This window comes from Mirounga leonina, unplaced genomic scaffold (assembly GCF_011800145.1).
Source record: "Mirounga leonina isolate KUSES-001 unplaced genomic scaffold, KU_Mleo_1.0 Mir_493, whole genome shotgun sequence".
NCBI classification, from domain to species: domain Eukaryota; kingdom Metazoa; phylum Chordata; class Mammalia; order Carnivora; family Phocidae; genus Mirounga; species Mirounga leonina.
In genome coordinates this window covers 881,102-908,771 of record NW_023270780.1, presented here as the reverse complement: position 1 = coordinate 908,771, position 27,670 = coordinate 881,102, and the positions used below count along the sequence as shown (strand labels likewise).

The 27,670-nt window shown below is 37.1% G+C and overlaps 2 protein-coding genes across 3 annotated transcripts in view; one reads left to right on the top strand and one right to left on the bottom strand.

Moving 5' to 3' along the window:
* Nucleotides 1-7,515, top strand: part of PDZK1 (PDZ domain containing 1) — a 31,131-nt gene extending 23,616 nt beyond the window's left edge. For both annotated transcript variants that reach the window (XM_034989852.1, XM_034989851.1), the window contains 2 exons: nucleotides 5,569-5,859; nucleotides 7,426-7,515. In XM_034989852.1, coding sequence (XP_034845743.1) covers nucleotides 5,569-5,859; nucleotides 7,426-7,479 — 345 coding nt within the window. In that variant the 3' untranslated portion in view covers nucleotides 7,480-7,515. The remainder of the gene's footprint in view (nucleotides 1-5,568; nucleotides 5,860-7,425) is intronic.
* The window catches only part of GPR89A (G protein-coupled receptor 89A), a 61,051-nt gene continuing 39,986 nt past the window's right edge, over nucleotides 6,606-27,670 (bottom strand). Inside the window, exons 9-14 of the mRNA XM_034989853.1 lie at nucleotides 26,649-26,737; nucleotides 25,453-25,545; nucleotides 12,024-12,119; nucleotides 10,260-10,349; nucleotides 9,255-9,320; nucleotides 6,606-9,127 (exon numbers count right to left, since the gene is read on the bottom strand). Coding sequence (XP_034845744.1) covers nucleotides 8,921-9,127; nucleotides 9,255-9,320; nucleotides 10,260-10,349; nucleotides 12,024-12,119; nucleotides 25,453-25,545; nucleotides 26,649-26,737 — 641 coding nt within the window. The 3' untranslated portion in view covers nucleotides 6,606-8,920. The remainder of the gene's footprint in view (nucleotides 9,128-9,254; nucleotides 9,321-10,259; nucleotides 10,350-12,023; nucleotides 12,120-25,452; nucleotides 25,546-26,648; nucleotides 26,738-27,670) is intronic.

Sequence of the window (27,670 nt, the reverse complement as noted above, 5' to 3'; positions counted from 1 at the left end):
GGGAAGGGGCAGAGGAAGAGAGAATCCCAAGCAGACTCTCCACTAGCGTGGAGCCCGACGTGGGGCTCAATCCCATAACCCTGAGATCACGACCTGAGCGGAAACCAAGAGGCAGATGCTTGACCGAATGAGCCACCCAGGTGCCCCTCCTTTTCCAATTTTTGTAGCTAGAACGTCCAGTACCACATCAAATAAAGGTGGTAAGAATGGACATCCTTGTCTTCCTCCTGATCTTAGAGAAAAAGCTTTCAGCTTCTCACCATCGAGTATGATGTTAACTGAAGGCTTGTCATATAGGGTCTTAATTATGTTGAGGTATGTTCCCTCTGAACTCACTTTGTTGAGTTTTTTTCATGTTGAATTTTGTCTAATGTTTTTTCTGCATTTATTGAGGTGGTCATTAGATTTTTGACTCTCATTTTGTTAATGTGGTGTATCATATTGATTTGTGGATATTGAACCATTCTTGCATCCCTGGGATAAATCCCACTTGAATATGGTTAATGATCCTTTTACTATGTTGTAGAATTTGGTTAGTTAGTATTTTGAGGAATTTTGCATCTATGTTCATTAGGCATATTGTTGTGTAATTTTTTTTTTTTTTGGTGGTGTGTTTGTCTGGTTTTGTTATCAAAAACTGGCCTTGTAGAATGTTGGCCCTGTAGAATGAATTTGGAAGCTTTCCTTCCTCTTCTATTTTTTGGAATACTTTGAGAAGGATAGGTATTAACTCTTCTTTAAATGTTTGGTAGAATTCACCTGTGAAGCCATCTGGTCCTAGACTTCTGTTTGTTGAGAGTTTTTGATTCCTGATTCAATTTGGTTACTAGTCTGCTCAGATTTTCTATTTTTTCCTGACTGAGAAGATTCTGTTTCCAGGAATGTATGTATTTCTTCTGGGTTGTCCAATCTATTTTTATTGAAGTATAGTTGACACATGTTACATTAGTTTTAGGTGTACAACATAGTGATTTGACAACTCTATATGTTATGCTGTGCTCAACCACAAGCGTAGGTACCATCTGTCAGCATACATTATTGTAGTATCATTGACCATATTCCCTATGCCGTACCTTTTACCTCATGATTTATTCACTCCAAATTCCAGCATTTTTGTGTATGGTGTGAGAAAGTGGTCATTCTCTTGCATGTAGCTGTCCAGTTTTCATAGCACCATTTATTGAAGGGACTGTCTGTTCCCCATTGTATATTCTTGCCTCCTTTGTTGATTAATTGACCATATAAGTGTGGGATCATTTCTGGGTTCTCTATTCTGTTCTATTGATCTATGTGTCTATTTTTTGTGCCAGTACTACACTGTTTTGATTACTGTAGCTTTGTAGTATATCTTGAAATCTGGGATTGTGATATACCAAATTTTCTTCTCCTGTCTCAAGATTGCTTTGGCTATTTGGCATTCTTCTGTGGTTTCATACGAATTAGTATTATTTGTTCTAGTTCTGTGAAAAATGTTGTTGGTATTTTGATAGGAATTGCATTGAATCTATAGATTGCTTTGGGTAGTATGAACATTTTAACAATGTTTGTTCTTCCAATCTATGAGCATGAAATGTCTTTCCATTTGTTTGTGTCATCTTCGGTTTCTTTCATCAATGTCTTTTAAGTTTTCTGAGTACAGGCCTTATACCTTCTTTGTTAAGTTTATTCCTAGGTATTTTATTCTTTTTGGTGCAATTGTATATAGAATTGTTTCCTAAATTCTTTTTCTGCTACTTTATTAGTGTATAGCAACACAACTGATTTCTGTGTATTAATTTTATATCTTGCAACTTTATTGAATTCATTTATTCTAATAGTTTTTTGGTGGAGTCTGTTGGGTTTTCTATGTATGGTATGCCATCTGCAAATAATAACAATTTTACTTTTTCCTTATCAATTTGGATGCCTTTTATTTATTGTCTGATTCTTGCAGCCAGGTCTTCCAGTGTTATGCTGGATAGAAGTGGCAAGAGGGAAGGCTGTCCAATTTATTGGCTTCTAATTTTTCATAATCATTTCTTATAATCCTTTGTATTTCTATAGTGTTGGTTGTAACTTCTTTCATTTCTCATTTTGAGTCCTTTTTTTCTTGATGAATCTGCCTAAAGGTATACAGTTTTGTTTATATTTCAGAGAACCAGCTCTTGATTTCATTCATCTTTTCTATTTTTTTTTTTATCTCTATTTCCACTCAGATCTTTATTTCCTTTCTTCTACTAACTTTGGGCTTTGTTCTTTTTCTAGCTCTTTTAGGTATAAGGTTAAATTGAAATGTTCTTGTTTCTTGAGGTAGGGCAGTATATCTATAAGCTTCTTAGAACTGCTTTTACTGCATCCCAAAGACTGAATTGTGTTTTCATTTGTCTCCATGTATTTTTTGATTTCCTTCTTGATTTCTTGGTTGACCCATTCATTGTTTAGTAGTATGTTATTTGTGTTCTTTTTAGATTTTTTCTTGTGATTTCTAGTTTCATACTGTTGTGGTTGGAAAAGATACAGGATATGATTTCAATCATAAATTTATTGAGACCTGTTTTGTGGCCTGATGCAAAATCCTGGGGAATGTTCAATGTGTACTTGAAAACAATGTATATTTAGCTATTTATTTTTATTTTGTATTTAGCTATTTTTGGATGGAATGTTCTGTATGTACTTGCGAAGTCTATCTGATCTAATGTGTTGTTCAAAGTCACCATTCCTCATTAATTTCTGTCTGGATGATATATCCATTGATGTAAGTGGAGTGTTAAAGCCACCTATGATTATCGTATTACTGTCAGTTTCTCCCTTTTGTCTATCAATAATTCATGTATTCTGGTGCTCCCATGTTGGGTGCATAGATATTTACGATTGTTACGTTGGATTGTTCCCTTTATCATTAGGTAGTGCCTTCGTCTCTAGCTAGTGTCTTTGTTTTAAAGTCTATTTTATCTAATGTAGCATTGCTACCTTGGCTTTACTTTTGGCTTCCATTTGCATGGTATGTTTTCTAGCGCATCACTTTTAGCCTGTGTCTTTAGGCCTGAGGTGAGTCTCTTATAGGCCGCATATAAATGGGTCTTGTTTTTATATCCATTCAGTTACCCACTGTCTTTTAATTGGAGCATTTAGACCATTTACATTTAAAGTAATTATTGATAGGTATGTACCTATGACATTTTGTTAATTGTTTTCTGGCTGTTTTTGTAGTTCTATTCCTTTCTTCTTTTGCTCTCTTCCCTTGTGACTCCTGACTTTCTTTAGTGTTATGCCTGAATTCCTTTCTAATTTTTTTGGTATCTATTACAGGTTTTTGTTTATGGTTACCATGAAGTTCCCATAGAACATTCGAAATATATACAGTGTATATTAAGTTGATGATCACTTAAATTCAAACCCGTTTTTTTTTTTTTTTTTTTTTTAAAGAGAGAGAGAGCACAAACGAGTGTTGGGGAGGGAGGCCAGAGGGAAAGAGAGAATCCTAAGTAGGATCCACGCCCTGTGTGGAACCCGATGCAGGGGGCTTGATCTCACAATCCTGAGATCATGACCTAAGCCGAAATCAAGAGTCAGATGCTTAACTGCCTGAGACACCTAGGCATCCCAAATTCAAATACATTCTAAAGCACTACATTTTTATTCCTTCCCCTCCACACTTAGTGCATGTCTTATATCTTTTTATTTTGTAAATCTTTTTTTTAAAGATATAATTGGTTTTACTACTTTCGTGTTTCAACCTTTAAGTGACTAAGCTACTACCTTTACTATATGTTTGCTTTTATTGGTGAAATTTTTTCCTTTCATAATTTTCTTCTAGTTATGGCCTTTTCTTTCCAGCCTGGAGAGGCCCTTCAACATTTCTTATAAGGCTGATTTAGGGGTTGTGACTTCTCTCTCCTTCAATTCTGAAAATAATCTTGCTGGGTAGAACATCCTTGCATGTAGGTTTTTGTCCTTTCAGCCCTTTGCAGGCCAGAGGGGGAGTGGGATTATATATATAATTTCAAAGTTTCTACTGAAAAATCGGCTGATAGCCTTTATGAGATTTCCCTCGTATGTAGCTAGTCGCATTTCTCTTGCTGCTTTTTATCTTTAATCTTTGACATTTTAATTATTATGGGTTTTGTTGTTCCTCCTTAGGTTCATCTTGCTTGGGGTTCTCCTGGAAGTCTGTCTCCTTCTCCAGGTTAGGGAAGTTTTCAGTTATTTCAGTTATTATTTCTTCAAATAAGCTTTCCGTCCTTTTCTCTCTTCTCCTTCTGGGATCCTTATATCACGAATGTTACCACACTCTGATGTTGTCCCAGAGACTCTTTAACCTTATTTCAATTAAAATTTTTTTTCTTTTTGTTATTCAGCTTGGGTGCTTACCTGTCTTTCCAGATCACTGATCTGTTCTATATCATCTGTTGATTCCCTCTAGGGTATTTTAAAATTTCAGTTACTATAAAACCCAGTTAGAGATAAAGAATATATTTTCTATTTCTTTAAGTTCTCACTGCATTCATTTAATTTTCTCTCATCTGGTGAGCATCTTTAGGACCATTACTCTGAACTCTTTCTCAGGTTGATTGCTTATCTCCATTTTGTTCAGTTCTTAAGTTTTATCTTATTCTTTCATTTGGAGCATATTCCTGTCTCATTTTGTTTCACTTCTGGTGTTTGTCTCTATGAATCAGACAAAACAGCTACCTCTCCCTGTCTTAAAGGAGTGATCTTGTGTAGAAATGTCCCCAGTGTAGACTGCATGTACCTAGTGGCTTTGGGTGGAGCTAGCTCTGGTGGCATGGCTGAAGCAGGCATTGGCTGGAGTGATCTTGGGGCGCCTATGCCATGACTACTTTGGTGAGACAGCTGAGGGGGTCCTGGTGTGGGCCAGACAGTGCCCACCTGCAGCTGGTGTGGGCTAGGGTCCCTGGGTTTGCTGAGGCGGCAGGATGGCTAGAACACCTGGACCCTGGGCCCGTTTTGCACTATCAAGCTGGAGAGGGAATGTCAACAGTGGTACTTGCTAGACGCGTGACCCTGAGAGTTTCAGCAGTTTCCCTACCATTTGCTGGATGCTCTGTGGTTAGTAAATTGGTTCCCTTCAGAGTCTAGCTGCTCTTTAAACTGCTATTTTTTTCCTGGGCCCCAGGTCTGGGGAATCTGTGCAGACTCCTCAGTGCTATCCCTCCCTACTGCAGTTTGTAGTGGCAGGGGTGGGGGTCTCATCATTACTGTGTCTCCATCTCCTGCTGTTCTCTATGTGGTCTCTCCTTTTTTTGTGCAGACGCTGCTCAATCAGCCCTCAGGTCTTCAGGAGGAATTGCTCTTTATGTAGGTGTAGATTTGGTGTCTGTGGGAGGAGGTGAGCTCAGAGTCTTCTTGTGCTGTCATCTTGGAGCCCTCTTCCCATGGTACTCATTTGAGTACGGTTGTTGGAACTTTCTGAAGCAGAAAAGCATTAGAGCACCTTTCTTCTGTACCTCAGGGACAAAGAATGTGATTAAGAACACATTTTCAGACTCCTCTCTCCTCCGAAGGGAAGCTAATCTAACATTCCTTTATCCGTGTTTGGAAGTGGTAATTCAGACCTTCTTTTTATAGGTACTGAAGGGCAGCCCTGCCGAACTGGCAGGGCTGGAGGATGAAGATATCATCATCGAAGTGAATGGAGTGAACGTGGTGGATGAACCCTATGAGAAGTTGGTAGACAGAATCCAGAGCAGTGGGGAGAATGTCACACTCTTAGTCTGTGGAAAGAAAGCCTATGATTATTTCCAGGCTAAGAAAATCCCTATTGTTTCCTCCATGGCTGATCCACTGGATGCCCCCACTGATTCCAAAGAAGAGACACTGGCAGAACCAGAGCACGACTCACATACAGCAAAAGAACGAGTGAGTGGTGATAGACTTCTTTTAGTGATCTAACCTATCAGGGTATGATAAAATCCTTAATAAGCACACTTCAGGTCTCTGTTTACCACAGATTTCCTAGAATACTAGGAAATTACAAAGGTAAAAAGCAAGTCAAATTATTTTGGTGGAGAAGTGGTAGGAGGACAAGCTGCTTTTTCATGGCACGGAGTTGACGGTAACTGTCAAATCAAGAAATAAAAGTTTATCAAAATTATAATGGAACCATCAGAAGAACCTGAATCAGACTATGTACAAATTCTGGTTCTGCCACTTAACAGTCTTGGGCAAATGGATTTATTCATTCTCTGCCTCACTTTCCCCACCTGTAAACCAAGGATAATTTGTAGTATTATTATTATTATAAACTAAGACTTTTTACAAATTACTGATTCTTTTATTTAAAATCAATTAACATATAGTATATTATTAGTTTCAGAGGTAGAGTTTAGTGATTCATCAGTTGCATATAACACCCAGTGCTCATTACATTGAATGCCTTCCCTAATGTGCATCACCCAGTTACCCCATCCCCCTACCCACCTCCCCTCCAGCAACCCGCAGTTTGTTTCCTATTAACTAAGACTATCAAAGTGCTTCAAACAGTGCCTGGTTAATAATGCTAAGCATAAAATGAATGGTGGTGGTTAGAGACATTGTTTTTAAGATAATTGGCAGGTATTTGTGTTTTATTAATAGGGAGGAATAAGCATTACTCTGTATTTGGATTAAAATCCTCGATAAGTCTTTTATATTTTTGTCCAAGTTCACAGAGGAAATGTATGGCAAAGCCAAGACTCTAAAAGTTTTATATCATTCTTCTTTCCATTACATTTAATTCTACTCCATTTACATTAATTTTACAGACTGGTCATATAAATTAAATACTGTTTGTTAATGAAGACACACGTAGTTTGGGGTGCTATAATAAAAGACCATAGACTGGGTGGCTTATAAACAACACACATTTATTTCTCACAGTTCTGAAGGACAGATTTGGTGTCTGGGGAAGGCCCTCTTCCAGGCTGTAGTTGGCCAATTTCCTGCTATGTCCTCACATGGTAGAAGGGGATAGGGAGCTCGGGGTGGGGGTGGGGGGCTCTTTCATAAGGCCTTAATCCCAATCACGAGGGCTCTGCCCTCATGACCTAATCACCTCCCAAAGGTTCCTACCTCCTAATATCATCACCTGACCTTAGGATTAGTATTTCAATATATGAATTTTGGGGAAATACAAACATTCAGACCACAGCACACACAGTAGCCACTGACCTTGCATTCTTGATTGCTTAGCAAAGAAAGCGTCTACTTGTCTTTAAAAAATTTTATATTTCTATAGCAAGTCAATTATAGGCATATGCTAGCTTTATAGAAAAGATCTACAGATATTAAGAAATTTGTTAGTGTCAAACGGCAGGCGAAACAAAGCCAACTGCACAATTCAGGTTACCTGGCTTCTAGTGAGTGACTCTACTCCCTGCCTGCAGTCATGCAGCTGCTGACATTCACACTCTGGCACTTACGGACCTTTTGTTCTCTTTTGCGTAGGCGTACAGTACAGCCTCACATTCTTCTTCCAATTCTGAAGATACAGAGATGTGATGAGAGCAACTAACGGCGTTGGCTGACAGCTGTTTCTGGGTGTTGAGTAGGGATCCTTTCCCGAAGAATGAGCTGCCACCCATTCACTGTCTCTGGTAGAGAGGAACTCCTCTGGCAACCAGTTCATCATGGGGGACTGTCTTCTGTTGTCATTTGCCTTGGGGGTGACTACTGCAATAGATGGCTTATTTATGGTCAACTTAAGGCGGGAACCACATTCTTTTCACGTGATTTCTTTCAAGCTTCAACTTCACTACATTTCTCTATGACGATATCTCTTAATTCTATAGGCTCCTTGAGCATTAAAGATGATTCGTAAATCTGTATATGTGAGAGCTGCTATAAAGTATCTGAGCAGATGAGCCTATTAAAATTATGCTTTTGTAAGAATGTTGTGGTTGCTAAAATAGATGCCATTAAGAATGCCTTTAGAGTATACTTGAATCTTCCCGGTTAGTTGATAAAACCTCAAGAGTGCTTTTGTTTTTGGTAAACTTGCTTTTATGCTGTAACCTTCATTTTGCCTCTAGAAACCCAAAACAATAAAATTCAGAATAAGATCTTAGAGACTTACTGGTGATAAAACTCAGGATTTCCTTAAATTGCATTTCTCAATGTTCTGTAACCTTTCCAGCATTTTCCTTTCACAGATGGAGAAAGTTGGGGCTAGCATAGGAAAATGACTTATTCTAGTTAACAGTTATTCATTGTTTTACCACACAGCATGAGGGGCAGATGGAAAGAAAAAAATGAGACATCATCACCAAATTGAATGTACAGTAATTCACTCTCAAATACTACTAACTTAATTAAAAGGAAATCAATAAAAATGATATACCTGAACGCTCTTGGCAGAATCTATTTCAGTAGCACACCGTCCTGTCCCCAGACAAGAAGAGAGAACCTGTTGGTTATTTTAATGGGGCAGGGGTTGGCAGGAGGATGCCAACTTGTGTTAGATTGCACAAGCACACTACACCAAGCTGTCCTTGAGAAAATGAAGCTAAGGCCAAAGGGTTGCAATCTGATTTTAATGACAGTCAATCTTAAGGGAAAGCCATAACCTCCTCCGTGTGAGCCTTGAGCAGAAATTCCAGGTGTTCGGCCCAGCTCCCTGAGACTTCCCCTTACCTGCAGAGTTCCAGTGTATTCCCCCCACCTAGTTCCTTGGCTCTTTTCCACCCCCTTTCCCACCAGCCTCAAACCCACATGGGATGCTCTCAGCTGAGTGCTAGCTTAAGTTTACTTCACGTTCCCATGTTCTAGCTAATGCTACTCATGATCACAGTATCCAGAGGAGGGAGGCATACGCTGAAGGCAGAACATGCTACCTCAGCATTTTGATTGTTTAAAAAACACGAGGCCCTGGTCCCCTCCATTTTTTCTCTTATATCCAAATTCTGACACCACTGGCCTGCAGCAGTCTGTAACAGGTGTGAGTTCAAGGTGCCATATGCTTCTCTGGTGCCTGTTTGTGAGCCAAATAGAGGAACAGGATGCTGGAGAGAGCACTGACCAGGAAGATCACGTCAAACCAACGGTGATAGAAGTTGAACTGTAGCTCTCCAAGCACTTCGGTGATTATGGTGCGGTACTCTAGAGGCATGCTCATTCGAATCAGTAGCACAGAGGAGACAAAGTACATGCCCTGTAAGTTAATCCAGAAGTCACTTGGAATGTGGTGAAGGACCAAAAGGAATTGTTACAATATTTAGAAGTATAAACACTTCTGGCAGTTTACAGTTGTAAGCATAAAACTAGGTCATTACACTTACCATTATCTGTGCTAATAGCAGGACAATGACATTGGAGGACTTACTGCTGGAGATGGCATAAAAGAACTGTCAAGAAAGGGAGAAGAACTTATGCAGTGCTGCTGGATTCTTGTGTCAAGAACATTAAGGAGCCTACTTAACATTTAGTGAAAAGTGTTTCTTCCCCATAGCAATCCAGCAGAGAACAACAGATATGATTAACGCTGTGAAGAAGAGAAACAGACTGATAGCAAAGGATCCAGCTATGGTGTCCCCAGAGGGAGAGCTGGTGGTTTTAAGAACTAATTACATTAGGACATGAAAGGATTCCAATCGCTAGCAAATTTTTCAGAAACTATGTGATACACAGGACTTTCATATATCACTGTAAAACGTTAGACCAGATTACTCCAGGCCAAGCCCTTGTAATTACTATTAGCCTCCTAAGCTCTTGCCAAAATTGTGCTAGATGCCTGGAGTGCCCTTCTCTTCTTCTCTCCTCCTAACCTCTTCACTCCTTTCATTCAAACAACTCTTGGATCTTGGGCTCCCCACACCTCTTCTCCAAGAGAAAACCTACCTTCTGCCTCCATAAAGCCTTCCGACGTTGATCAGAAAATAGTAAAACATTCTACTTGTCCTCCTTACATGTCCTCCTTATACGTAACTCTCAAAGTTACTCTAACCTCAAATACCTATCTTGTTCATCCATTCCAAGTATCTCTGGAGCTCCTACCATGTGCCAGTTTCTACTCCTAGATGCTGGTGCCACATCAGCGAACAAAACAGACCGTGAACTCATTCTATGACCTTTATTAAATGTACTCATCTGATTGGCGTATGATGTAAACCCATCATCATCAGTTTATTGAGCAGTTTCAATTTAAAAAAATTTTATGGTAGGTCTTTTAAATATTTGTGACTCTTTAAGTTCTCCGAAGGCAGAAATCTTAATTAGGTAAAATTATCTCATGGTGCCACATGAAATGCCGCAAATCATAATTTAAACTCAGTGCTACAACATACCTTTGTAAGAGTGATCAGTAATCCTCTGATAGATGTGACGATGATTATTCCAACCAGAATGAAGGAAATGTGCTGAGACCAGAACTTTACCTGCCACCATAAAAGGAAGGAAAAGTATGTGTGAAATCTCTGTTGAGAGACATGTGAAGGCTATTCTTCTGATGCATTCTGATCTCTTATGTGACTGAGAGGGAACTTCATTAGGCCCTACCTGATATAAAAATTTTTAGGGAGGGAGGAAAATGAGTAAGGGGCAACTACACCTAGGAAGACTGCAGTGGATAGCTTAATAAGCAGACTTAATAAAAACTTAGGACGGAAGCAAGCAAGTGCAGTGGTGATAAAAATAACATTAGTCAGAGAAACACAGATGGAACCAATGACGCAGCTTTGGTGTGTTAAGTGAAAAGCACAAATTGAAATTATTAAATAGCAGCTAAATTATTTTTAACATCTGTGAATGATAGTCCCCTGATCACCCAAAACTTAAAATTTTCTTTTTATAATAAAAGAATATGTAAATATTCTCAGCTATGGTCTAGGAAATAGTTGCCCTTCACTTGAATTACATGATGTTACTTTTTTCTCCTCTTGGTTTGCTTCATAGTGGAAGGCAGCTTTGGGACCCTGTGCTTGATTCAGGTCTGAAAAGTATCTGTGGGGGAACTGCTATTACTAACATCTAAAAGATGTTATTCAGAATTCTGAAACGTGGAGTATACAGATGGATTATAAATGAAATACAGAGACACCACAGCAACTAGCCTCAGAAAGCACTGATAAGGAAGAACACTTCTAATAATTGAGCCTAGTAAAAATTTTAAAAGAGGAAAAGAGAACACATATCAGCAATAGTGAAGCCTATTTTGTGGTATAATTTATAAACTACTTGGAGGAAAGATACCATGCTCCCTCACATGAAAAAGTTTACACTATTGATCTATCCTCAAAAACCGTGTGCTTTGAGTTGTTCATCAAGGACTGGAGCTCAATTTGCTCTGGTTTGCTTTCATTTTATCTAGCTACTAGGAGCATGTCCAGCTGAGGCAGATGGCTGCGGGGAGCATGCAGTCTGTCACTAGAATCACAGCACAGCTAAATAGCCCTCAGAGGGACTAAAAACGTGAGTCTTACTATCATGTCAAAGTGCTAATCAGCTGGAATCAATGGCCATTTATATATATACACACACATATATATATATACATACATTTGGAAAATATATTCTTCTATAAATAAAGACATTAAACTTAAATTGGGACAAGAGTGTGTTTAATGATAGTGGTATTATAAAACAGGTAGAAAGAAGATTAAAACTGCACAGGTTACAGTTACCATCTTTAGCTCAAAGTCCACATTAATTGGTAGCTTTTTACGGCAGACATAATTTCACTTCCAACATGGAACACTAATTAGTAGTTACTTTTCTACTAGAGGAACCAAAGGTGAGTTTTGGATTTGACAATCTCATGTATCACAGAGAGAAGTATCCAGTATTTGGTGGGGAGAAGCTGGGGAGGGGGAGCTGGCTACAGAAAAGCAGCAGAGGAACTACAGAAATAATCAGCATCTAAGACAGTAATAAGTACCAGCCATCACTTCTGGTTTTATGTCCTTTACAAATCTGCCATATGAGTATGTCAAAACAGAGGAGAGTGGGAAGAACAAAGGCAGAATTAAGTATGAAATTAAAATCTTAACAATTGTAATTTATAGCAGGTAAAATAGAAATGTATGAAACCAGGATCTTGATACAACTCTTACATCAAATTGGATCCCCAGATAATTCACAGTGATCTCGATGCCTCTTGTGACAGGATCAGTTTTCCCAACTCGGTCAAAAACGATATTGATGGTTGCCTGCAAAGACATGGAACTTTATATTACAGCATCTCAATAATCACTATTTCAAAAAGTGACTCAAAATAATGAATCAGTGTAACATATCTTACAGGTGGATGTTCCTAAAAATGCAATTCTACTCTCAATCTAAATCATATATAAGACATTTATTTTGGCTATTCACATATAGGCAAACAAAAGTCCTTATCTACCCTATCTTTCTTTTCTGTAAAGAATAGAAGGAAAAAAGGCTATGGCATATACACCTTAATTTCACAGAAGTTAGAAAGGTAACATTCTGGTGGATAAAGTTTGAGTAAGAGAATCAAGAATTCCAGGGTTATTCACTCTATTTTCTGAATGCTTGAAGAGCAATCACTAAAATAATGAAAAGAGAGTTACAGCTAACAAGTCAACAAGAGATCAGACAGAATTATGAAAAATACCCAATTAATCCAAAAGAAGGCAGAAAAAAAGGAAAAATGGAAAAAAAGAACGGATGGGACAAATAAAAAAACACGTAACAACACTGCTGTTTAAAATCCAACCATATTAATAATTACATTAAATGTAAACAGTCTGACAACAGTCTGGCAAACTCTGACACTGTGGTGATAGAGCCACAGATGATATGCAGATGAATGCGCTTGGCTGTTTCAAATAAAACTTTATTTACAATGGCAGGTGGTGGCTGGATTTGGCCTACGAGCTGCAGATGGCTGAATCCTGGTCTAAACATGCCAATTAAATGGCAGAGACTATAAGACTGGATAAAAAAGCAAGACCCAACTATACGTTGCTTACAAAAAACCCCACTTTAAATATAAAGATACAAATCGGTTAAAAGTAAAAGAATGGAAAAAGATACATCATGCTAACACTAATCAAGAGAAAACTGGAAGGTCTATATTAATATCAAAGTAGATTTCATAGTAAAAAATACTGCCAGGGATTAAAGGGTCATTTCAGAATGATAAAAGGATCATTTCAACAAGGGGTAAACAATGAGTCTGAAGATGTATGGACCAAATAATAGAGCTTTAAAACACATGAAGCAGGGGTGTCAGGAAGATGGTAGAGTAGGAGGATCCTGAGCTCATCCTGTCTCACAAACACACCAAGATAATAGCTACCTCTGTGTAACTCTGAAAACAACATGAAAACTGGCAGAACAGACCTTCCACAGTTAACTGTTGAGAAGAGGCCACATTGAAAAGGGTAGGAGGGGCTGAAACACACCTGGGAACCAAACCTCCTGTGAGACTAACCACAAACAGGAGGGACACCACAAGCACAGAGAAGCAGAGAGGATCAGACCCCACACAAGGCACCCCAGGCAGTGGGACGATGAGTTCCCAGTAACATCTGGCTTTGAAAACCAGTGGGGATAAACTTTGGGAGCTTTTAAAATCAGCAGGGCTTAAGTCCAGGTACTTTAAAAATTAGCAGGCCTTAACTCTGGGAGAGCCAGAGGGCAATCAGAAACTAAGTCCCAGCCCTTAAAGAGCTAGAATAAATAACTTGGCCTGAGAGCACAGAAACAGCAGTTTGAAAAGTGCTTGGGTATATGTGAAGGATATTCATTACCAATCTCAACATGTGCTGGAGGGTCAGGGAGACTTCTCTTCAGGAGACTTCCAGAACAAAAGTGCTGGTGGGCACCATTTCTCTTCTCCTCCCCCACCTAGATAGCCAGACACTTGTGGGAACTACCACTAATACTCTCTACCTATCTTGCTAGCGCCCTGCCCCGACTTTCACCTGGGGACCTGGCTGCCTCAGCAGGTGGTCCTTCAAAACAACTCCTGCCCCACCACACCCTGCAAGCAGCCTGAGCAGGGACCCACGCCATTCCAAAAGCAGCCCTGGAGAGAGAGAGATAACCCTACACATCAGTGTGCCCACAGTTCCAACAGCTGAGCCTCTTAGTTGGCTGTGCAGGGACTAAACCTTGCTCAGTGTGCCCACAGCAGGCACAGCAGGTCATTGCAGCCAACTAAGGCAAATGCAACTCAGCCACAACAGTAGGGTGCATGTTGCCCACATAGGAGACACCCTTGGAGCACCTGGTTCTGGTGCCTGGAGGCACTGCACTAAAGGGCACCACAAAACCTTTTCTTTCAAGACCACCACAGAACCCCATTACTTTCAAGACCAGGAGTCATAGCTGATCCCCTAATACAGAGAAACAAACGGAGAGCTAGACAGAATAAGGAGATAGAGGAATATGTCCCAAATGAAAGAAGAGGACAAAATCACAGCAGCAGATCTAATGAAATGGAGATAAGCAATATGCCTGGATAAAGAATTCAAAGTAATGGTCATAAAGATACTCACTGGACTTGAGAAAACAATGGATGAATTCAATGAGAACTTCAACAACGACATAAAAAGGAACCAGTCAGAGATGAAGAATTCAATAACTGAAATTAAAAAAAAAAAAACAAAAACAAACACACTAGAGGCAATCAACAGTAGACTGGAGGATGCAGAATGGATCAGCAATTTGGAAGACAAGGTAATGGAAAGCAACCAAGCTGAACAGCAAAAAGAAAAAAAGAATAATAATAAAGGAGAACACGTTAAGGGAACTCAGCAACACCATCAAGTGTAATAACATTCACATTATAGGCATCCCAGAAGGAGAAGAGAGAGAGAAGGGGGCAGAAAATTTATTTGAAGAAAGAATAACTGAAAACTTCTCTAATCTGGGGAAGGAAACAGGTATCCAAATCCAGGAAGCACAGAGAGCCCCGAACAAGATTAACCCAAAGAGGTCCACACCAAGATATGTAAAATTAAAATGGCAGAAAGTAATGATAAAGAATTTTAAAGATTTATTTTGAGAGAGAGAGAGCGCGTGTGCACATAAGCAGGGGGAGGGGCAGAGGGAGAGGGAGAGAAAACTCAAGCAGACTCCCCAATGAGTTGGGGAGCTCAATGTGGGGCTCGATCTCATGACCCTGAGATCATGACCTGAGCTGAAATCAAGAGTTGGATGCTTAGCTGACTAAGCCACCCAGGTGCCTCTAAGGAGAGAATTTTAAAAGCAGCAAGAGAAAAAAAAGTTACTACGAGGGAAATCCTATAAAGTTTTTAGCTGATTTTTCACCAGAAACTTCATAGGCCAGAAGAGAGTGGCATTATATATTCAAAGTACTGAAAGGAAGACCTGCAACTAAGCATACTCTACAAGGCAAAGTTATCATTCAGAATAAAAAAAGAGACAAAAAGTTTCCCAGACAGAAGTTCAAGGATTTAATCACCACTAAACCAGCCCTACAAGAAATGTAAAAGGAAATTATTTGAGTGGAAAGAAAAGGCCATAATCATAAGAAAGTTATGAAAGGAAAAATTTTCACAGGTAAAAGTAAACACATAATACATGTAGTAGAATAATCATGTATAAAGCCAGTCTGGAGCAAAAGTAGCAAAATCATTTATATCTACAAAAACCAGCCAAGAAATACACAAAATAAAAAGATGTAAAATACAATATCATATACATAAAATGTGGAGGGGGAGTAAAAATGTCGTACTTTTAAAATGTTTTTGAATTTAAGCTTGAACTTAAGTTCAGCCATCAACTTAATACAGACTGCTATACACCTAAGATAAAATATATAAGCCTAATGGCAACCACAAATCAGAAACCTATAATAGGTACACAAAAAATAAAGAGAAAGGAATCCAAACATAACACTACCACATAGGAAGAGAAAAACAGAAGGAAAAGAGAAGAACCACAAAAACAACCAGAAAATAATGAACAAAATGGCAGTAAGTATATAACTATCAATAATTACTTTAAATGTAAATTGTCTAAATGCACCAATTGAAAGACAAAAGGTGATTGAATGGATAAAAAAAACAAGACCCATCTATATGCTCCTTTAAGAGACTAACTGCAGACCTAAAGGCACATACAGACTGAAAATGAAGGGCTATAAAGAAATACACCATGCAAAAGGCAGGAGAAAAGCTGGGATAGCAATACTTAATATCAGATAAAGTAGACTTTAAAACAAAGACTGTAGGCTAGAGACAAAGGAGGGCACTACATAATGATAAAGGGATCAATCTAACAAGAGGATGTAACAACTATAAATATCTATGCCCTCAACATAGGAGTACCTAAATACATAAAGCAATAATTAACAGACATAAAGGGAGAAGTTGACAGTAATACAATAATAACAGGTGACTGTAACATTCCACTTATATCAGTGTAGATCATTCAGACAGAAATCAATAACGAAACAGTGGATTTGAACAACACATTAGACCAGATGGACTTAACAGATATATACTGAACATTCCATCCAAAAACCACTGAATACATTCTTTTCAAGTACATGTTGAACATTCCCCAGAATAGATTACAACTTAGGCCACAAAACAAGTCTCAATAAATTTAAGAAGACTGAAATCATATCATGCATCTTTTCCAACCACAATGGTATGACACTAAAAATCAATCACAAGAAAAAAATCTAAAAAGAATACCAATGCATGGAAGCTAAATAACATGCTACTAAACAATGAATGGGTCAACCAAGAAATCAAGGAGGAAATAAAAAAATACATGGAGACAAATGAAAATGAAAATACAATGGTTCAGTCTTTGAGATGCAGTAAAAGCCATTCTAAAAGGGAATTTCATAGCAACAAAGGCCTAACTCAAGAAACAAGAAAAATCTCAAGTAAACAACCTAACCGTACACCTAAAAGAGCTAAGAAAGACCAAAGCCCAAAGCTAGCAAAGGGAAGGAAGTAATAAAGATTAGAGCCGAAATAAATGAAAGAGAGAGAGAAAAAATGAAAAGATCAATGAAACCAGAAACTGTTTCTTTGAAAAGATTAACAAAATTGGTATATCTGTGGCCAGACTCATCAAGAAAAAGACTCAAATACAATCAGAAATAAAGGAGGAGAAATAACAATTGACAGCACAGAAATACAAAGGATTATAAGAGACTATTATGAAAAATTGTATGCCAATAAATTGGACAACCTAGAAGAAACAGATTCTTAGAAACATAATCTTCTAAAACCGAATCAGGAAGAAATTGAAAATCTGACCAGAGCAATTACTAGTAATGAAATGGAATCAGTAATAAAAAAAACTCCCCCAAAACAGAAGTCCAGATTCAGATGGCTTCACAGGTAAATTCTACCAAATATTTAACAAAGAGTTAATACCAAAAAGGTGAAAGACCTATACTCTGAAAACTGTAAAACACTGATGAAAGAAACTGAAGATGAATCAAACAAATGGAAAGATATTCCATGCTTGTACACCTTAAACTAATGTAACATTGTGTGTCAAGTCTACCAAAATAAAGAAAGAAGAGTTAATACCTATTCTTCTCAAATGATTTTTAAAAAAAAGATTTATTGAGAATCATGGAACACATCAAAAACTAATGAAGTACTGTATGGTGACTAACATAAAAAAAAAAAGAGAAAAAAGATACACTGATTTCTTTTAGAGAGAGGGGGATGGGGAGGGATGGAAGGAGAGGAAGAGGGAAAGAATCCCAAGCAGACTCCACAGTGAGCACGGAGCCTGATGCAGGGCTCGATCTCACGACCCATGAGATCACGACCTGAGCCAAAACCAAGTCGGATGCTCAACCAACTGAGCCACCCAGGCACCCCTTTTCTCAGATGATTAAAAAAAAAAAAATAGAAGAAGGAAACTTCCAAATTCATTCTACAAGGCCAACATTTCCCTGATACCAAAACCAGAGACACTACAAAAAAAGAAAACTATAAGCCAATATTTCTGATGTACATGGATGCAAAATTCCTAACAAAATTTAGCAAACTGAAAAAAAAATTTTGCAAACTCAATTCAACAATACATTAAAAAAATTATTCACCATGATCAAGTAGAATTTATTCCAGGAATACCAGGGTGATTCAACATTCTCAAATCAAACATGATAAACCACATCAACAAAATAAAGTATAAAAACCATATGCTCATTTCAAAAGATGCAGAAAAAGCATTTGACAAAGTACAACATCCATTCACGATAAAGTGGATTTAGAGGGAACAAAGTGGGTTTGGAGGAACACATGTCAGCATAATAAAGGCCATATATGAAAAATGTTCATTGGTGAAAATGAGCATCATACTCATTGGTGAAAAACTGAGAGCTTTTCCTCTAAGATCAGGAAGAAGACAAGGATGTCCACTCTCACCATTTCTATTCAACATAATACTGGAAGTCCTAGTTGCAGCAGCCAGACAAGAAAAAAAAGGCATTCAGAATGATAAGGAAGTTAAACTGGCTATTTGCAGATAAAATGATAATATAGAAAAACCTAGAAGCTCCACCAAAACATTAGAACTGATAAATGAATTCAGTAAAGTTGTAGGATACAAAACTAGTATACAGAAATCAGTTGCATTTCTATATACTAATAACTAAGTACCAGAAATTAAGAAAACAATCCCATTTACAACTGCACCAAAAAGATTATCTAAGAATAAACTTAACCTAGGAGGTGAAAGACCTATTACCCTGAAAACTATAAAATATTGATGAAAGAAACTGAAGGCAACACAAACACATGGAGATAATCTGCACTCATGGATTAGAAGAATTAATATTGTTAAAATGTCCATACCACCCAAAGCAATCTACAGATTCCATGCAATCCCCATCTAAATATGAACAGCATTTTTCACAGAACTAGAATGAATAATCCTAAAATTTGTATGGAACCACAAAAGACCCCAAATAGCCAAAACAATCTTGAAAAGAACAAAGCTGGAGGTCTCACAGTCCTGGGGTTCAAGATATACTACAAAGCTGTAGTAACCAAAACAGTATGGTACTGGTACAAAAACAGACATATAGATCAATGGAACAGAATAGAACAATATCATATGATCCAGTAATCCCACTACTGGGTACTTACTGAAAGAATATGAAAACACTAATTTGAAAAGCTATATGCACCCCTATTGTTTACAACAGCATTATTTACAATAGCTGAGATAGAGAGGCAACCCAAGTGTCCACTGATAGTTGAATGGATAAAAAGATGTGGTGCATATATGCAATGAAACATTATTCAGCCATAAAAAGAATGTGATCTTGCCATTTCCAACAATCCTAGAGGGTACTATGCTAAGTGAAATAAGTCAGACAAGGAAAGACAAATGACACATGATTGCACTTATAAGCAGAATCTTAAAAACAAATGAACAAAGAAACAACCAAACAGACTCTTAAATACAGAGAACAAACCGGTGGTTGCCAAAAGGGAGGTGAGTGAAGGGATGGGTGAAATGGATAAAGGGGATTAAGAGGCACAAACTTTCAGTCATGGAGATGAAATGTACAGCACAGAGAATAGTCAATATTACAACATTGTATGGTGACAGATGGTGACTACACTTATAGTGAGCACTCCGTAATCTATAGAATTGATGAATCACTATGTTGTACATCCAAAATTAATATTCTGTGTTAATTATAATTGGGTAAAAAAAATACAGAAGCAAAAACTGATAGAACTAAAAAAAAGACAAATCCACAACAATGGTTTGAAATTCCATCAAATCCCGCCCCCCCCCACAAAGAAACTGATAAGATAGTCAGAAAATTAGCAAGGATATAGAAAACTTTAACAATACTATCAACTAACTTGACCTAATTGACATTTATACAACACTCCAGCCAACAGGAGCAGAAAACAAGTCTCAATAAATTTGAAGAGATTTAAATCATACTAAGTATGTTTTCAGATCACATGGAATTAAATTAGAAATCAATTACAGAAGGATATTCACAAGATCCCCCAAATATTTAATAACATACTTCTGAATAACCCATGAGTCAAAGAAGAAAAATTAGAAATATTTTGAACTGAATGAAGTAAAAATACAACACATCAGAAATGTATTTTGTGAGATGCTTAGCAAGAAATTTATAGCACTAAAACACATATTAAAAGTTTTGAATCAATGATCTTAGCTTGCACTTTACAAAATTAGAAAAAGAACCAAAATAAGCAGAAGAGAAATTATAAGAATCAGAGCAGAAATTGATAAAATAGAACACAGAGAAACAATACAGATAATTAATCCAAAAGCTGGTTCTTTGAAAAGTTCAATAAAATTGATGAACCTTGATCCAGACCAATCAGAAAAAAGACACAAATTACCAATATCAAGAATTAGATATCACTTCATAGCCACTAGAAAGACTCTAATAAAAAGATAAATAAGTGTTGGTGAGGATGTGGAGAAATGACAACTGTTACACCGCTGGTGCGAATGTAAACTGGTGCAGCTGCTTGGGAAAACAGCCCGGTGTATTGGCAGTTCACCAAAAGGTTCAACATAGAGGTAGCATATGACCCAGCAATTTTACTTTCACAGGCATGTACCTAAGGGAAATGAAAACATATACCCACATAAAAATTTATCCATAAATGCTCACAACGGCATCATTTATAATGGCCAAAAAGTTGAAACAACCCAATGTTTCTCAACTGATGGACAGATAAATAAAATGTGGCATATCCATATCGTGGAATGAATATTATTCATCCATAAAAAGGAATGAAGTATTGATAGAGGCTACAATATAGATGAACCTTAAAAACTTTTACTAAGAAGCTAATCACAAAAGACCACACGTTGTATGATTCAATGTACATGAAATATTCAGAATAGAAAATCTAGAGACATAAAATAGATTAGTGCCTGCCTACATCTAGAGAAGAAATAAGGAATTACTGCTAATGGGTATGGAATTTCTTCTGGGGTGATTGTATTGATGTGTGCACAACTCTGTGAATATATTAAAAACCACCAAACTGTACATGAAACGGGTGAATTTTTCGGTATGTGAATATCTCAATAAAGGTGTTATATAAAGAGGAGAGGGGTGACATCACTATAGATTTTATAGATAGTAAAAGGATAATAAGGGAATATTAAGAGCAATTTTATGCTAATAAACCTGACAACTTTAATAAAAATGGACGAATTCCTTTAAAGACAGAAATTACAAAAGCTCACTCAAGAAATATACAATCTCAACAAACCTTCTTATCTATTAAAGAAATTAAATCTGTGTAGCTAAACGATTTTCCTGCAAAGAAGACTCTAGATGCCTTCACTGGTGAATTCCACCAAATGTTTAAGAAAGAAATGATAATAATTCCATATAAACTCTCCCACTAATTGGAAGAGGAAGGAATTCTTCTCAACCTCTAAGGTCAGCATTACTCTGACACCAAAGCCAAAGACATTACAAGAAAACTATACTCTGATATTTCTCATAAACATCGATGCAAAAATTCTTAGGAAAATGTTAGTAAATTAAATCCAACAACATACACCACGGCCAAGTAAGGTTTATTACAGGAATTCAAGGCCAGTTTAATATTAAAAAATTAATCAATGTAACTCACTATATCAGTCGACTAAAAAGGAAAAGTCATATGCTCCTCTCAATAGATGCAGAAACAGCATTTGACAAAATCAAACACACTTTCATGATCAAAAACATTCAATAAACTATGAGTAGAAGTAACTTCTTCAACCTGCTAAAGGGCATCTAGGAAAAGCCAACAGCTAACACCATATTTAACAAGATCAGGATGACTGCTCTTACCACTTCTGTTTAATTTTGTACAGGAGATTTTGATCAGTGCAATAAGGCTAAAGGAGGAGAAGAAAGAAGAAAGATGGGAGGGGACAGAAAAGGAAGGGAAAGGAAGGGAAGAAATAAAAGGCATCCAGATAGGAAACAAAGAAGCAAAACTGTCTTCATTTGCAGAGATCTGATTGTCTATGTAGGAAAAAATCCTATGAAATCTATAAAAAGCTTTTAGAATAAGGGGATTTAGCAAGGCTGTGAAAATAGAAGATCAACAGACAAGAATCAGTTGTGTATCTATATACTAGAAACACTCAGAAACTGAAATTATAAAAACAGTCCCATTTATAATAGCACCGAAAATATTAAATACTTGAGATAAAGCTGATGAAAGATGTAAAAGATCTGTACACTAAAACCTAAACATTGCTGAGTGAAACTAAAGAAGATCTAAATAAATGAAGAGTTACACTGTGTTTATCAATTGGAAGACTCAATATTAAGATGTCATTTCTCTTCAAATTGATCTGAAGATTCAGACATTCTAATACATATTTCAGCAGATATTTTTGTATTCAGCAGCATTAAAAAGCTGATTCTAAAATTCATATGGAAATGTAAAGGACACAGGATAGCCAAAACAAGTTTAAAGAAAGAACAAAGAGTACTTAAACGATTTGATTTCAAGACTTATTTCAAGACAGAGTGCTATATGGCATAAATAAAGGCAGACATACATATCAATTGGAAAGAACAGAGTACAGACACAGACCCAACCATATGTGGTCACTTAGGTTTTGACAAAATTGCAAAGTCAACTGAATGAGAAAGGATAATCTTTTCAACAAACAGTGCTAGAACAAGTGGATATCTATATGAAAAAAATGAACTTGGATCCACATTCCAACATCATCTGAGAAAATTAACTCCAGATGGATCATATACCTAAATGTAAAAATCTCAAACTATAAAATTTATAGAATAAAAGATGAAAAAAATCTTTGTGACCTTGGGTTAGGCAAAGATTTCTTAGGTACAACACCAAAAGCATAACCTATAGTAGAAAACAAAAGATAAAATGGACTTCATCAAAATTAAAAAATTCAATTCTTTGAAAGACACTATGCAGAGAATGACAAGCTAACCTAGTGACTGGGAGAGAATATTTGAAAATCACATATTTGATAAAGGGTTTCCAGAATATAGTGAAAAACTTGCAAAACCCAATAAAAAGAAATCCTAATTTAAAAATTGGGCAACAAATTTCAATAGCTGTATCTCCCCTCTCCCCCAAAATATACAGGTGGCAAATCAGCACATGAAAAGTTGTTTAGTACCATTAGGCATTAGAGAAATGCAAATTAAACAATCAATATCACCTCATACCTATTAGAATGTCTAAAATTTAAAAGACTGACTATAAAATGTGAGCAAGGATGTGGAGTAAATGAAACTCTCAAATAATGCAGGTGGGGATGTAAAACAGTACAACCTCTTTGGAAAAGTTTGGCCATTTCTTCAAAAGTTTAACATCCATCTGCCATGTGACCTAGCCATGCTATACCTAAGTGTTTTCTCCCAAGAAGAGAGTATATGTCCACATACAAACTTGTACACAAATGTTCATAGCAGCTTTATTTGTAATATCCCCAAAACGGAAACAAATACCCATCAGCAGGTGAACAGATAAAACAAATTCTGGTATAATCACACAACGGAATACTGCTCAACAATGAGAAGGAATAAACTATTGATCACACGATAACATGAAAGAAACATAATTATGCTGAGTAGAAGCTATCAGACAGAAAAAGGGTACTTACTCTAAGATTTCATTTATATAAAGTCCTAGAAAATATAAACTAATGTATAATGACAGCAGATTGGTGGTTGACTGGGGATGTATGAGACGGACATTACAAGGGGGGGACATTACAAGGGGGCACAAGAAAGTTTTTGGAAGTGATGGATGGATATGGTCACTATCTTAAGTGTGGTGATAGTTGTTGTAACAGGTGTATACATCTGTCAAAACTTACCCAACTATATACACTTTAAATATGTGCAGTTTATTAAATGTCACTTACACCTCAATAAAGCTGCTAAAAAAGGATATGCTCCCCTAAAGTCTACAACTCAGGAAAAACTTTTTAGTAGCTTAGCTAATTGAACATACTATCTTCATTTATCTTCTTCCACTAAATGAATCAAGGTTTAAAAATTGTTCTCTGAATAGGTATTGACATCAATTTATTATAATATCATAATATTATATGCTAGATATATGCTAGAACAAGTGGATATCTATATGAAAAAAATGAACTTGGATCCACATTCCAACATCGTCTGAGAAAATTAACTCCAGATGGATCATATACCTAAATGTAAAAATCTCAAACTATAAAGATCTAGATCTATCATAGATCTACTAAAATCCAGAATCTTCCATTCATCTATATTGACCACAATTAACAAGCTGATAAAGCTCCTCTTTGTGCAAACACAGCCCCAGTAGGAAAGTCACAGAACCAGAAAGTCCATCAGCCTTTTCTGTAATCACACTGAAATCCATGAATATCTACAGATGAGTCACAAGAAGAATGTACATAAAATGCATATAAATGATGAAGTTTTAGAATATAACTGAGGTTCAGTGGGATGGAGTCTGGAGCTGACGACTAGGAAAGAACTCTTGAGATGTCTTTGGTGCAAAATGGTGGTGTATTAAAGCACAGGGACAGGACCCATGGGCAGAAAGAGCTGCTGCCCTGGGGTTGTGAGGGGTGGGAGTTGGGGGATTTAAGGAAAAGGGAGGTTTCAAAAGGATTTTTGTATGCTAAAGAAGACTCACAGGATACCACAGGCTTTGTCATTGTCAATTTAAGGTTGTTCTTCCTTCTAGTAAGGCTTAACAGTAAGATAGTTGGGAGCTTCCTGGAGACATTATACTTTGCCCGCTTTAAGTATCTATCAATGGGCTGCAGATTATAAGGACATTTAATTGTATCTACATTCCCTTCTGGAAGCTAGGCCATTGATAGAAATGCTTTGTTCTTGTAGATTGCTAAGACATTTGTAAACTGAGGGAGACTCCTGTCTTGTAGGATTGTGATCTCTGTAAGTTTTCCTTTAGGGCAGCCAGGAGTGCCTGAGGACTGCCACATAGATCCCATGGAGGGGGAGTTGTGGGGTGTCAGCTTCTGCTTTGTCTTCAGCTTGCCTTCTGTTCCCTCATCATAAAGAAGAGAGCATTAAGAGAGAGCCACAAAAGAATGAGAGCTATAAGCACATAAAATGAATTTATCTCTAGAAATATGTTTTACTTGTAGCACTTACTTTGGATTGAACTTTTTTTAGGTAAATACAGATTACTAAAAAGGAGAAGTGGTTTCTGTTCTGAGCTGAAGGTAGGGATTGTGTCACATAGATATACTCAAGGGTAATACAGAAAGCAGTACAAAAATAAGAAACTTTTGTACTCCCTTCATATAGTTTATAAACTATGATCTTATTAATGATTTCTGAATGAAGAAAAATGCAACCTCTAGGTGACCTAAAAAAGAGAGGGGGAGGAGTCAGGCTCAGGGATGTGAAAGACAGCATTCTCTGTTGACTCAATTGGATTTGGAATTTAGTTCAGGGCCTCAGTCAAACCCATTTTTCTCTCTGCCATTAGCGGGGAAAATAACCTAAACCCTGACAGTTAAAACTAATATACTTACCATGAAAATTTTCCAAACACAGTAAATAGAGAAAAAGTAACCCAGAAAATTAAAGTATTTCCCCTTGAAAGTTTTTGAGTATTCTATTCTCTCCTGAGGGAAAACAAACAACAAAACATGGTTAGTCTCAGCAAAATGTAAACTTATGCTCAACCAAAACATTCCAGCCTCTATGAAATTACTGTTATGCTGGAGTGAAAAACCCACACGTGATATTAATCTTAAAATAATACTAGTGGGCAACATTTATTGAATGCTTACTTTAAGCCTGAAATTGGGATAAACACCTTACATACATTATCTATTTTAATTTTTATAACAACTCTTACATGTTCTATTATCTTAATTGTACACATGAGAAAACTGAGACTTAACAGGGGTTAGATAACTTGCCCAAGGTCACACAGCTAGTGAGTAGGGGAATTTCGGCTCAGGTCTGTCTTCAAAGCCTATGTTAACCTCTACCCTATATGGCTATTCCTATGAAGTGATCCTTGAAAAGGATAAAAATAGTTTGAATGAACTTAACTAATAGATTTTGCATATTTAAATTATATTGTATTTTAGGTGTAAATAGGAAAGTTACTTCTCATAGTTAGGTCACTTCTTGATCTGGATCCTTTCTTTTTTTTTTAAGAGAGAGAAAGAGACCTGGGGGAGGGGGCCTTGCAGGGGGAGGGGCAGGGGGAAAGGGAGAGAGAGAGAATCTTGAGCAGGCTCTACACCCAGTGCAGAGCCTGACACAGTGCTGAATCTCATGACCCTGAGATCATGACCTGAGCCAAAATCAAGAGTCGGACACTCAACCAACTGAGTCACACAGGTGCCCCTTGATCTGGATTTTTTAAAACATGGCTAGATCATGGCACTGCTCTCACAATATTACTAATTTATAAGGGAATAAAAAACAATCAGGAGCTACCATCTTGACCCTGAATCAGAAGTGGTATGTGTCACCTTCCAAAGTTGAAAAACCTCTCAAATATCCCACTAATTTCTGTTATTGAGTAAGAATTTTGCTGGGGGTAGGAGCAATGTCATGAAGAATGCAGACTCCTAAAGCTTCATGGCTGATACTGGAGCTATGAGGTCTTTCTTGCACTGCTTGGCCAGAGAGGACACTAAAAAGCTATTTAGTCTTGTTCTTTCTTCAATCATACTGGTAAAAACCACACTTCCGTTTCCTTGCCTTGTACCTTGGTAGCATATAGATCAGCTGTTTCCAGAAAAAGCTGCCTGCTTAGTTCTTCCAAAGCATCCACTTCCTGTTGAATAAGAGTAAGATCTGGCACAAAATGGGCATCAAGGCTTAAATCACATAGAAGTTTCAAGAAATAGCAATGAAGAAAGCATATGCTTTTGGTTTTTCCTATGGTAGATCCTAGGAACTGCCTATATATTCAATTTCCTGCTTCATGGACAACAGTACTCCTTTAGAGCAATTTTCCCAACCTCCCACACAGGTGTGTAAAAGCTTCTCCATTATCAAACACCTACCACTCAAGTTTCTCACTAGTTCAAGTGGCTCAGACAGATGGTTGTGTTCGTTGTTGCTTTTCTTTGATCTAGTTAAAGTCAAATATAATTTTGAAATCTCAAATAGTTACATAGTAAAACACCTATAATACAGCATAATTTTCCCCTAAATTATCTGAATAATGTAACATTAGGAAAGGGAACTAACACTATGGAGTTCCAATACAGGCTGGTATTTATAAACATGACTTTTTAGTTCTTTATAGACATTATCTTCTATTATTCTCCTAACAGTCCCATGAGATAGGTATTATTACCCATTTTGCAGATAAGGAAAGCAAAGCTCAGAGAGTCAAGTAAATTGCTCAAAATCATGCAGCTAACAGGTGTGGATACCAAGTCAGATCTGCCTTCCTCCAAGGCCTGTTCTTTCCATTACACTATGCTACTTTCCAAGAACTTACTTCCAAGAACGTACCTATTATTTTCTCCATTTAGGAGACAGGGGCTCAGAGAAGTGAAATAATCCTGATACTTTTACTGACTTGACTTATTGTCACTAAGATAGCTTAAACCTAAACTTTGGCTTTTATGGACTTTTAACTAATAAAAGTAGTGAAGACAGCCCAAGTTGGAAGATTCACTTTGATCCAAATCCTCCCTACTCTGATTTTTCTCACTAGAGGCATACCTCATTCTGTTGTACTTTGCAGATTTTTTTTTTTTTTTTTAAATTGGAGGT